General features: G+C 44.7%; 1 protein-coding gene across 2 annotated transcripts in view; it reads right to left on the reverse strand.

The window, feature by feature from the left end:
* The window catches only part of SLC4A8 (solute carrier family 4 member 8), a 95926-nt gene extending 83384 nt beyond the window's left edge, over window positions 1-12542 (reverse strand). The window contains exon 1 of one of the 2 annotated variants that reach the window (XM_055124967.1): window positions 12296-12542. In XM_055124967.1, the coding sequence (XP_054980942.1) occupies window positions 12296-12340 (45 nt within the window). In that variant the 5' untranslated portion in view covers window positions 12341-12542. The remainder of the gene's footprint in view (window positions 1-12295) is intronic. The other variant, XM_055124968.1, reaches the window with a different exon arrangement.
* Between the last annotated feature and the right edge of the window lie 1202 nt (window positions 12543-13744).

Raw genomic sequence — 13744 nt, forward strand, 5'->3', positions numbered from 1 at the left:
CCCAAAACCAAAACTGAACAACAACAACAACAAAAGTTAGATTATCAACAATTGAGGGGCTGGAGTAATAGCACAGCGGGTAGGGCGTCTGCCTTGCACACGGCTGACCTGGGTTCAATTCCCAACATCCCACATGGTCCCCCAGCACTGCCAGGAGTAATTCCTGAGTGCTGAGCCAGGAGTAACTCCTGAGCATTGACAGGTGTGACCCAAAAAGAAAAAATATACTTATCAACAATTGAAAATCCTACTGAATTGCATTGATTTTTCAACAGCTACTAACAACACAAGAAACAGTTAAACATGATATGAGAGAATATATCATCATCCATAAAATAAGCCTTCCAGATAAATGTCCCTAAATCTGATCAAGCTTCTAACCCAAATGCCAATTTATTTTAAAAAAGCAGTGAAACAGAGTTCCTTAAAATCAACACCAAAGGAATATAATCAGCAAAATTCAGATTGTGGTAAATGTGACAGAACAAATTGTTGATCCCTCACCACTATTTCTTTTTTAATTATTGCAAGAACAGAAACACAGAGATAGGGACAACTAGAGAAGATTAAAGTGATTCATCATATTTTGTGACTGAGAACTCTGGGTTCAATGGGACCAGGAACGGGATCCTCTACCCGCATCCCCTGTCTCCAACAAGTCAACAGTCACGCCCATAAGCCACCTCAGGCTATCGACAATCTCGTCATCAACCATAATACAGAGTGACATGTCCTTCTCTCCCAGAAGGGAGCATAACATGACACTCACCATCACCATGCCACCAGACCCTGCACCAGGCTGTTTTATTCGGTGTGCCCCGGGGGGGGGGGGGTGAGATCCACTTCCCGTCCCAAGGGATCCAGCCCCGGCAGCCGAAAACCTCCAGAACTCAACCACTGCCATGCTCTCGGCCTCTCTCCACATTCTTGGGCCAAGTCTCAGCCACAAGTGAACCCATTCCTGGACTGCACAGCCACATTTGCAGCTGCTCGACACTTCATACCATACACCCCACCCTACCCATACTCCAAGAGTGCCACACCACATTTGATGGGGTTCAAAGTAGGAGGCAAATGATCTTAGAGGGAAATTTTTTTACAGATATATATATTTATATATATAAGAAGCACACAAGGCTCAACCTTACAGAAGGGCTTAATGGTCTCTGAAATACAACAATCTTCACACTCTTTCCTCTAAAGAAACTTTTCTGTAACATTTTTCCGCAGTTTTTCATAACAAACAATACAAAATATATTATTTCTGTTCTGCTTTGGGGCAGGGGATGGGGTTCAGGATGGAAGCATCTGAAATATGGTGGTGGGAAGGTATAATGGTGGTGAGATTGGTGCTTGAATATTAAATGTAATCAAATATTGTGAATTACTTTATAAAATAAAAGATTTAAAAACTAAAAATTAAAAAATAAAGTGACCCATCATAATGTGTGGACATCTTAATGTGTGAATCCTTTTTCAAACAAAATAACTAAAAATATTTTTAAAAATTAATTTTAAGTTATGACACTGGGAAAACTAGAAGTTTGAATATTGAACTAGATCTCTTCTAGAATTTTTTTCCTTTATGTAGTATATGTAAGAAAGAAGTGTTTATTTTTTCAGTGGCCACTCAACACCTTTAATGCAAACCACAACAGCTAATTAGAGAGGGAGAACAGAAGGGAATGCCCTGCCACAGTGGCAGGGTGGGGTGGGGGGAGATGGGATTGGGGAGGGTAGAAGGGATGCTGGGTTTACTGGTGGTGGAGAATGGGCACTGGTGAAGGGATGGGTTCTCGAACTTTGTATGAGGGAAACATGAGCACAAAAATGTAAAAATCTGTAACTGTACCCTCACGGTGATTCACTAATTAAAAATAAATAAATTTTTAAAAAAAGAAAGAAGTGTTTATTTTTCATAAATACTTTGGTAACACATACTTAAATTTTTAGAAATGAAACTGAAAATTGCATAATGAAAATAATGTATTAATTTAAGATTATATTTTATTGGGACTGGAGCAATAGTACAATGGGTAGGGTGTTTGCCTTACACACAGCCAACCCAGGTTCGATTCCCAGCATTCCATATGGTCTCCTGAGCACCACCAGGAGTATTCCTGAGTGCAGAACCAGGAGTAACCCCTGTGCATCACTGGGTGTGACCCAAAAAGCAAAAAAAAATAAATAAAGATAAGATTATATTTTGTCATATTTTATAAAATAGTTAATTATAATGTCAGTAACTTCTCATAACTATAGGCACCTTGAGTCAATTTTCAGAACATATCCATGTACTGCCATTTATATTGAAAAGATTCTCTGATAAAGTTCTTCTTTTTCTCTTTTCTTTTCCTTTTTTCTCATTTTTGGGTCACACCCAGCAGTGCTCAGGGGTCACTGCTGGCAGTGCTTGGTGAATCATATACATGCTAGAAATAAAGCCAGGTCACCCAGGTGCAAGACAAGCATCTTACTCACTGCACAATTTCTCCAGTCCCTGGGGTGGAGAGATAGTACAGCAGCCTTGCACGTGATGGATCTGGGTTAGATCCTCATACCACATATGGTCCCCTGAGCCTGCCAAGAATGATCCCTGAGCACACACTCAGATGTAAGCCCTGAGTGCTGCCAGGTATGCGCCCCCTTTCCAAAAAAAACCTCCCCAGTCCCATCTGATGTAGTGAAGTTCTTACTGAATAAATCTTAGATGGGGTGTGGGGAAGGAGGGATTTGCCTTTTAGGCTTGTTATTTGCTTACCCAGCTTAGCTTTTAGATCACAGCTTCCTCTTTCTTTCCCACAGCCTGGTACAGTAGGCTAGCACTGTGCATAGCTCACACTCCTACAGTTCCAGAACAGTGGGGACTGTGTCCTAGCCTCTCCAATAGCACTGATACTCACCTGACGGTACAGTCTCCAGCATGTGCAAACACCCAATACATCTTGCTAATTAAAGATTTATTAGTGTTCTGAATTTTTCATCATACGATCAGGTATTTTCTATAAGGCCTCATATATATTCATATTAAAAGCACTTTCTATAAATCGATTATATAACAACCACAGGTTTGTAATACCCAGAGGACCGGGAGCATTCATTATAATACTCAGTACTGTCCATGGATACCTGCCACGGCATAGGTCACAGCAGAAATCTGGCGGAAGGAAGGAGGGAGAGGATGACTGATCGTTTGATTCTAAGACTATAAAGGCAAAACATGAAGATAAGGTCAGTCATCTAGAAAGTGCAGGCTGAAAATTTGACATTTTTCCTTAGGGTTGGTTAACCATATCCTAAATTCACTAAACAAATGTTCAGCCACCTCTTTTGTCTTGCCAAAGAAAACAGATACAGTCAAACACCATTAGCCAAAGCATTTGAAAAGTTCATGTTTGAATGTGAAAGTGTGGACCTTGATTGGATTCCAATTCAAATATACCAACTATCAAAAAAAATTTACAAGACACAGAAATTTAAACTGAGTATTTGATCAAAGGAAACATCTTTAATTTTAAGTAAAATATCCATAGGGTTACTGTTACTGTTTTTGGCACATCGAATATGCCACAGGTGGCTTGCCAGGCTCTGCCATGTGGGCAAGATACTCTCGGTAGCTTGCCGGGCTCTCCGAGAGGGACAGAAGAATCAAACCCGGGCCGGCTGCGTGCAAGACAAATGTTACTGGTGCTCACTTGAGCAAATCGATGAGCAAGGAGATGACAGTGATACAGTGAATCAGGGGATGACAGTGATGCAGTGAATCATAGGGTAATGTGGTGACTATATTATTTTTAAAAGGCCTGGAATGTGGCTGGGATGTGATTCAGTGGCAGAACATTTGTCTTGCATGTTGGCCTCGGCTGGATACCTGACACCACAAAAAAACAAAACAAGACAAATATATAAAGCTATAGCTGAGAGTGTGGCTCAGTGGACAGCACTTGCCCTGCATATGGTAGGCTCTGGATCCCATTCGAGTCACCACAAAAATACAGAGAACCATTAGTTAGGTTTTTACTGATGAAATGATAAGATACCTGGGATTTAAAGAATAAATGGGGACATAAATGAAACAAGATAGGTTTTGTGTTCACAGTTGAAGTTAGGTCACATATAGGTGTCACTGATTTTACAAGTCTCTCAACTTTAGTACAGACCTGAAATATATTGAACATATAAAAAGCTAAGTTAAAATTACTTTAAAATGAAAATAATTACTAAGTTCCCTTGGTCTGCACTTTTATTAGACACATCATTCTTGGCTATTTTCTATGATACCATCATTACTTATGGAAGAGACGAGGGTATTTGTTTGTTTGGTTTTGAGCCACACCCAGCTGTTCTAGGGGCTTACTCCTGGCTCTGTACTCAGGGATTACTCCTGGGGGTGCTAGGGATCAAACGGGTCAGCTACCTGTAAGGCAAGTGCCCAGCCCACTATACCATCACTCTGGCTATAGCAGAGAGGATGTGTTTTTAACCAGGAATTTCTAGGCTTCCTATTTTTCTTGGGAGAGGGTTCATAATTTTCATCAGATTCTCGAGTGGCTTGCTCTTCAAGTTCTGTTCTCTCTGGAACATGTATCTTGCTTATCTCTAGGTCTCTTTGCTTGCTGCTCTTTCAAACTCGTTTGAATACTCTTAAACGCAACTTCCTTTCCTTCTCTCCACTTATATCTAAACAAATTTCCTTCAATAAAAACTATCTCGCTTTGAGAAGGAATCACTAAGTAAATGATGCTTGGAGGACTCGCTCAGGACAAGAGATGTGAGCTCAAAGTAGACTATGGACAGAGCGTGATGACCACTTAGTACCCATATTGCAAACCATAACACCCAAAAGGAGAGAAAGAGTAAAAGGGAATGTGCTTGCCACATAGGCGGGGGAGCAGGAGGGATATTGGGAACATTGGTGGTGAATGGGCACTGGTGGAGCGATGGGTACTCAATCATTATATGACTGAAACGTAATCACGAAAGTTTGTAAATCTGTAACTGTACCTCACAGTGATTCGTTAAAAAGAAAAATTTTTAAAAAAATGAAAAAAATCTTGCCTGAGTTAAAAAAAAATTCTCAAGAGAGCTTTTGTCTCAGAAAAGATTCAACTCATGATAATACATTATATAAACTTAAAGAGAAAAAGGAAAGAAGGGAGGGCATGGGGAGAAAAAAAACAGGTGAATTTGAGAAGTTTCTAGTCTATAAAAAAAAGTCTTATTTTTAAGTTTCTAACTTATCTTAGTTCAGACACAATGATCCACTACATAAATGCTGACTGTCTTGGGTGGCAGCCTCTAGGACTAAATAAGATAAAGAGAACTAAGGGAATAAATAACACAGTAAAAACGCTGAAATTGCAAGGCACATCTTATGAGAGAAAACATTGTTATACGCCTTAAAATGAATAAATTATAGCTGAGTAATATCAGATTCTCAAGGCTAGTGGACAAAGGAAAAGGCAGAGGAGGGAGACTCCCACCTTATGTTCTAGATCATGGAGGTTGTCACATGGCCTCAGGGGAGAGGTGAAGGCGCACACTGCAGGCCACCTACTCACACCCCTCCCTATTTCTCCACTCTGGACTCTGGGAGGTGGGCCTGTCTACAGGTACTCGGTAATTCACCTCCTTTCCTGAAAGCAGGGAATCTCAGGCTTTTCACCTCCATAGACTCCTTTTTCATCTTTTCTCCTAAATTACAGAGTTTTCAGAAATTATAAATCCTCTCACCCCACCCTCAATCCAAACCAAAAAATGTTTTTGCATGTCTGAAATTTTGATACATTTAACCTCTTTTTTGCCAAATTTTTGTTTTCAGACCATACCCTGGAGAGCGCAGAAGCTACTCCTGGCTTTGTGTTTAGGGTGGTCAGTAGGGGTCTTGGGGGGGACCCTACGGTGCTGGAGACCAAACCTGGGGCTCCTATGCATAAAGCATGATCTCTAGTCCATTGAGCTATCTTTCCAGTCCCAATATATAACCTTTTTTAAATCAATAAAAAGGGGCCAGAGCAATATATATTACAGCAGGCAGGGTGCTCGCCTTGCATGCTGCTAACCTGAATTCAATCCCCGGGATCCCATATGGTTCCCTGAGACCACTAGGAGTGATCCCTGGGCAAAGAGCCAGAAGTAAGCCCTGAGTACTACCAAGTATGGCCCCTAAATAAAAAGAGTATTTATTGGGGCCGGAGCAATAATATAGCGGTTAGGGCATTTGCTTTGCACGCGGTCAATCTGGGTTCAATCTCTGGTGTCCCATATGGTCCCCCAAGCACCACCAGGATTAATTCCTGAGTGCAGAGGCAGGAGTAACCCCTGAGCATCACTGGCTGTGACCCGAAAAGGAAAAAAAAAAGGATTTATTGAGGAGGCCAGAGCCAGGAGTAAGTGCTAAGCATGGCCAGGTGTAGGCGACAGCTCCAATAAAACTATTGAGCACTTACAATATTACCTCACTGAATGTCCCCAAGTCCTAAATCAAAGCTTAAAAAAAAGATCTATGAACTAACTGGAATAAGAAGATTCCAACTTGGCACCCAGAGCAGCTTCTTACAGAAATGCATCTAGACTTTGAACTGAGCTAAAATATCAGAAATCCAAAACCATGCGGCTGCAACAGCGGCCACACAAACTCATAGTCTTCATTCTCAGCAATGGAAAACAAATTATTAAATGATGCCTTTTCAGCAGGCTTGATTACTGGGGGGAATTCCAAATAATAATAGTAAGTTCTCTATTGAAACATTGAATGTATTCAAAGTATAGGGAGAATAAAGTGAAGATCATTAGCCACTCATGTGTGGGAGGGTGGGAGGGGGGTATATTGGGGTTCTTGGTGGTGGAATATGTGCACTGGTGAAGGGATGGGGGTTTAATATTTATATGACTGAGACTTAAACCTGAAAGCTTTCTATTTTTTTTCATGGTGATTCAATAAAAAAAAGAAGATTTCAACTCAAGTGTCTCTGATTTCCTTGTATTAACATTATCAGCTAACATTGAAAAAACAAAGAACCTCATCATTTTAGAGACTCACATCATTTAATCATGATTAATGTCCAAAGTAAGGACAGCTTAATATATATATATTATTACTTCTTAAATCCTCTGAGCTGTAGAACCTTGCACTTCAAATTTCTACTACCAGATTTTCAGCAGTACTCCATCCCTTCCTCACTTCCATCTTCCTCCTCATTCCAAATCCTGTTCCTGAATCTGACCCACAATCCCCAGCTCTACAATGCCCTCAACTTGACTTCCTCACAACCCATCACTAGAAAAAAAGGTTCCATGAGGACTTGTGCAGTCACTGGACAAAAATGGGGTTTGAGAGTTGCTACAATGGCTGCTGGTTTGGAGACAGAGCAAAGCACTATGAACTAAGGAACAGTGAGCAATCTCTAGAAACTGAAGACATTCAGAAAATAAACTTTCTCCTAGAGCTCTAGAAAGATACAAAGCCCCATGATCCTTTTGGTCTTAGTCCAGTGAGACTTGTGTTGGACTTCTGAGCTACTGAACCATAAAATAATCAATTGGGGTTATTTTAAGTCACCAACTCTGAGATAACATTATGGCAATGATAGACACTAAAGTATACATAGTGACTTCCTAACAACCAAGACCAGCAAAAACTTGCTAAGCACCTATGTGAAATAACCAACCTCTCTATTATCTAACATTTGTTATTGTAGCCTAGCAGCAGACTTAGAATAAACACACTTGCTATTTTGTGCGATTACTACTCAGACAGGCTTGACTGAGAGCCCCTTTTACCCTGCCAAGACAAACCACTATCTGTAAGTTCCAAAGGAAGTAAACGTGGAGCCTGAATTGTTCAACCAGCTGCTCCGTTTCTATGCTTAATAGGACAGTCACACCTCTCCACTGAAGCTCCCAGCAGAGCTGGTAAAGCCAGGTAAGGAGAACTCTCACAGGTTCCTCAAGTCTCACATAGGGCAAGAATAACTTGTATGTGTTGGGAGAGGGGAGAGAATAGCTTGTACACTACACTGCATTGAAGGGAAAAACTGCTATGGTTGAAACTTTCATTCAAAATCATCCAGCAAATATTTATTAACTACTTATCATAAACTAACCATGACCCTCAGAAAAGTTGACCATTCTCTACAGAGCCATTCACTCACCTTCGCAGCAAATATTTACTGTGCTTCAGCATGTGCCAGAGTCACTGGGCACTAAGCATTACAGTCTCCTTCAACAACTCTTGGGATTTTTTCAGGCCCACCGGAAGACACAGTGTGATTTCCTTCCAATTATCACCCATTTACCTTCATCTGTTATTCTGAAGACTCCTGTAAAATTTTTCCATTCTGATCAGGCCTGGTTCACATAAAAAGCCTTAATAACTGCCCAAATGCACTTGCTTCACACCTCTAACACTTCTTTCTGCCTTGAACCTCCCTACAGTTCCCAAAACAACTTGGACTCAAATGCTGATAATTTCAACTTCTTTGGTCTTTTCTCCTAGAAACTGTCTGCTCAGTTTGCTGTTTGTAATTCTTAAGAATTAAGTTAGAGTCAAGTGTTACAAGTAACCCTCAAGATTAAGAGAGAATTCAATGAGATAAAGCATGAAAGCACTTTGCATATGCCTAGAATATGGCAAATACCCAGTATAACTTAACTTACGTAAGCAACAACAACAAAGAGAACCAACAGGTAAGGAGCAGAGATGAATGTGAATATCCTACAGAAGAAGTGGAAGAATCATCTACTAGATATTGTGACCAGAAAAGACTGAGTGATTGTCAGAATAAGGTGGAGCTAGACCTTGGATAGATAGAATGGAAGGCAAGAGTTCAGCTGAACACCTAATGAAGGCGAGGGAGACCTTTTGTGTCACTAAGCAATGGTTGTCTCTTGCTCTGCGATAATCCTGAACTACTTTTGTTGAGGAAATGGGGGACTCTGAAGAAGTGTTCAGGGCACAGGAGCCACTCCCAGCTGGGAGTCCAAGGCTACACTCACAGATCCTGCAGGGGCAAGGGCATGTGGTTCTGGAATCAAACCAGGGTTGGGCACATGTGCCCTAACCCCTGTTCTATTTCTACAGCCCCCTTCATAAGCTTCTTATGGTGAGACACCTTAACTATGGAATTGGAAGTCATTCATTTACTCATACAGTTGAGTACCTAAATCAGAGCAGACACTGTGCTAGATGGCAAGGATTTCTACTGGTGCCTGCCACAATAAATCTTCTATCTGAAAAGATAAATAAGAACACTGTAGTAAATTATATATGCTATTAAGAAAATAAATCAGAACCTTATGAAATGGTGACGAGTGGTGAAGGTCAAGGAAACCCACTCTAAGGAGGGATTCTGTGAGTTGAATCAACAGCAGGGTAAAAGGCTATCCGGCAGAAGAGATGACAACAAAGTCTGAAGCATGAAGGATCTTCCCAAACTGAAAAAGCAGAGAGATCAGTTCAGAGGTACTTGGGAGAGAAGAAGGAGAGCAATCAGGAAAATGGGCAAGTCTCTTTTTAAAGCTTGGTCAGCCACAATAAAGAATGTGGATGTTATTCTAAAATGTACTAGGAAGCCACTGAAGAGTTTCAAGATAGGTTATGACATAATCTGATTCATGTTAATAAATGCTTCTGGATTCTGTGGAAGAGCAAGCTGGAGAACAGAGAGAACAGCTAGGAGTCAGTGCAATCATCCAAACTAGAGGAAACGGCACAGATGTGCCACCTAGATGTGATGCCTGCCATATATTTGTATCAAGTGACACTATCAGCTCACTATTCGAGCTGAAGGCCCCCTTCCTTGGCACAGAGGAGACAACTAATCATTTTCAATTGGTTAAATCTGTCCCCCCAAACTCACCAGCATTTCCATTCCTTTTTCTACCCTTATTTCTTTTCCTCTCTATATCTCATTTTTCTATTACCCAACCTCAAGCTTCATGAAGTCCTCCTGCTCATTCTTTTTCTTTTCCTCACCTCAGCATCCATAAGTTTCATGGAATACATGTAAATTAAAAAAAAACTATTTTCCATTCTACTCCAAAAACTATCTCCTCATATCTCCCCAAAAACTATCTCCCCAAAACCCTGTTTCTGTCTGTTCTTCCAACTGAAGCTAGAGAAAGCTCTTCAGTTGGAAAACTTGATTATGAACTATCTCTAGCTTCTGTCCTTTTCCCTCTTTTCCCTTTCCTTTCTTCCTCTCTCCAACCCTCCCTTCCATCCTCACTTCCTTCTCCCATTCAGCCTCTTTTTATTATTATTATTATTATTATTATTATTATTTTCCATCCAGCCTCTCTTTCTTTATTCCCTGCATAAGCCCCATCAGTGGCTTCCCCCTATTCCTCAGTAAATACAACTTCTGGGCCTGGGAGATAGCTCAAAGAGTTGGAGGGCACGCTTTGCAAGAGGGAGCTCTCAGTTTGATCTCCAAGGTCCCAAGGTCTCCTAAAAGGCCATCAGGTATGACCAAACAAGAAAGCAGGGCTTGAGAGATAGTGCAGCTGATAAGGTGCTCCTGCGCTACTTACCTGGATTCAATCCCTGGCACTAACACTACATATGGTCCAACAAATGAGTGCAGAAAGGAACACTGTCAGATGTGAACCACCGCCCCCCCCACCCCCGGCCCTCTCCAAAAAGCAGCAACTTCCTCAACAAGGGCCATAAAGCTATGTCTTGAGAATTAAGACCCCAGAATCACCTCATTTCCATCACTGCTCTCTGTGGTTCCAGCCACACAGTATGTACTTCAGAAATTCTAATCAGGTGTACCCCACTTTCTGCCACAGGACTTGTGCGTGTGTCCTTCTGTTTGTCTCCAGTGCCATTTGTTCTCCTCCTTCCCTCAGCTGACATTATTCTTTAGATCTTCGCACAAATATTCTGAGAGCAAGGCTAGACCACTGTTAGACACGCCCACAGCACTGCCTGTCTGTCTTCGGAAGCATCTGTCATAGTTGATAATGTATCTGTGTGATGACTAGACTTGAAATAATTGGATGGGACGCTCCAGTAGGGCAAAAGACATTGCCTATTTTTGTCCATCACTGTTTCCTGCACATAGATTGATGACACTTAGTAGGCCTCGGGGGACTGGAGATGGAAAGAGTTTCCAAATTCTTAGACACGGTTCCTTTTTAATGGACCAAGCAAAGGAGGAATCGCGGATCTTCTAGGAGTAAGCACCAGGGACGCAGACTCTGTATCGATACTCATTTGGTACAGACTCAGGACAATCTTCCCTGCCTCCTTAGAGGAACTGTCCCTGCCATCAATGTGGCCCTTGCTTACAGGACCCCTCATCCTTTCTGAGAAGGGTTTCTTCAGACACACACACACACACACACACACACACACACACACACACACACACACACACACACACACACACACACACACACACACACACACACACACACACACACACACACACACACACACACACACCCTCTCCTTCGGACTCCGTTTCCAGAACAGCGATGACTTACAGCCCGACTGCACGGGACGGGGCTGAGAACTCAGGGAGGCACCCACAGGTACCGTTGTTGTTCCACGAAACAAGCATCATGCCACAAAGCCCGCTGGCGAACTGCTCCTCCCTCGAGGGCCCACCACTCGGCCCGGCGCTCACAAAGCAGCCAGTGCCGTGCCCATTTCGGAGAGGGGGAACACCGAGGCTCCGCGGAGCCCGGGACTCGCTCAAGGTCACGAAGCCTGTGTGCGCCAGGTGAAGGATGGAGGAGCCGCGGACGCGGGACATCCGGCCGGGCGCTCGCCATCACCCCCGGCAGAGTCGGGTTATTTCCAACCCGGTTTCGTCACTCCCCCGGCCCCTCACCACTCCCATCCCACTTCCGCTTCCCCACCCGGACCCCGTCGGCCGTGGGTGCGAGCGTGGAGGCGGGAGCCCCCCGACCCCCCGAGCCCCCGCCCCGGCCGCTCGCGGGCTGCAGTGTCCGGCTCTGCCTCGGCGAACCAGGCACAAAACCGCGGCGGCGGGGCCCGGGGCGCCCCCACCCCCACCCCGGGCGCCCGAGACCCGGGCCCGGGCGGGGACGGCGGCGCCCACCCGGGATGCGGCGGAGCGCGGCGGGCCCCAAGGTCAAGCCCGCGCCGCCCGGCCCGCTCCCCTCCCCTCCCCTCCCCGCGGGCCCCGAGCGCCCCCTGGCGCCCCGGGCCGGCCTCCCCCGCCCTCGGGGAGCGGCCCGGGAGCGGGGCCGGGGGCCGACGCGGGCGGGGGCCCGGGCTGAGGAGGCTGCGCCCGGGGAGGGGCGGGAGGCGGGGCCCTACCTGGTAGCTGAGGACGCCGTCCGGCTCGTTACTCCCGCCCGGCATTTTGGGACTCGGGGCTTCCTCCTCGCGCGCCAGGCCCAGCGCCCCGGAACCCGCGCGCCCCGCTCGGGGCTGAGGAAAGAGCGCGAGCGGCGACCCCCGCGCAGGAGCCGACGGTCAACCATCTACCGCCGCCGACTCCATAGCCACCGGCCGCGAGGCAGCGCCGCAGCCAATCAGCGCGCGCCCGGGACAGCCAATCAGGACGCGGAGCACGGGAGGACGCTGTCCGGCGGTACCCTGGGCTACCGCGGGGAGGGGGCGGGGGCCCCGGAGCCAACAGCTCCTGGGCCCGGTTGCCGTGGCAACCGCCTCCCTCCCTTCAGGAGCCTCTGGGCCTGAAGGTCCTTCCCACTGCTTTGCGAGAGAGAAACTGAAAATCCCCGGCTTCTCTTTGCGACTGCATCGAACCCTTGAAAGGAGTGGGGGTGGGGGCGGCGGGCTTGCTGTGATCTTACTCTTGAAGTGAGAAAAAGTTTAATCTGCGGAAATCCAGTGAGATTTGCGGAAGGGAAAAAAAAATTGTGGGTGAGGGCAAAGAGCCTCTAAAACTATTTGGTAGGCCAGAGGAATAGTACCGCTGGTAGGGCACTTGCCTTGCACTCGAGGGACCCGGGTTTGGCCCCTGGCACCACCTGTGGTCTCCTGACACCCTGCTAGTAGTGATCCCTGAGCACAGAGCCAGGAGCAAGGCCTCAACAACGCTGGGTGTGGCAAAAATAAATTAAAACTACTTGTAAATCTCAGAGGTCTAAATCCGGTTCAGAAAACGCATCATGATTAATTCATTCAATTTTATTTGGGTTTTTAAAAGAGCAGCTAATCAATCTTAAGCAACCCTGTGAGTATTCCTGAAGGGATTAAGGGGCCCTCAGCTTTATGTACACTATCAGAGGGCTGGGTTTGTGGTTCAGAGACATGCCTCACATGTGGAGTCAGTCTCCGGCACGAATGTAGAGGATGTAAACGAATAGGGGAGTGGAGGGAAAACATTGAAATTATTTTCAGTGTCCACAGAAACTGCACTCCAGGAGTTGGATGCATGTTAAAATTTCAACACTTGCATTTTACTTTTACCTTAATTTGACCAGTCCTGAAATTGCTTGTTAGTTCCCTGAGGCAGAACTATTGTGTCTGATCTCTTGCTTAAGCCAAGGTTCTGTTTCTGAGTCTTACAATTCATTGACACAATCTCTATTGATGTCTTCACTGATTCTACCCCTTGAAACTGGAATTCATCCCATTTTGCACACCAAAATCAAGTATCTTCCAAAGTGAGCTTCCAAAATTCATTTCTTTCAAGAAGCCTTTCTTTATTCCACTCTCCCAACTCCCCAAAGAGACACATTTCCTTCCTCCTTATCCATGTAGCATTTCATATAATTTTGTTTGTTTGTTTCCTTGAGG

The sequence above is a fragment of the Sorex araneus genome, chromosome 2 (genome assembly GCF_027595985.1).
Source record: "Sorex araneus isolate mSorAra2 chromosome 2, mSorAra2.pri, whole genome shotgun sequence".
Lineage (NCBI taxonomy): Eukaryota > Metazoa > Chordata > Mammalia > Eulipotyphla > Soricidae > Sorex > Sorex araneus.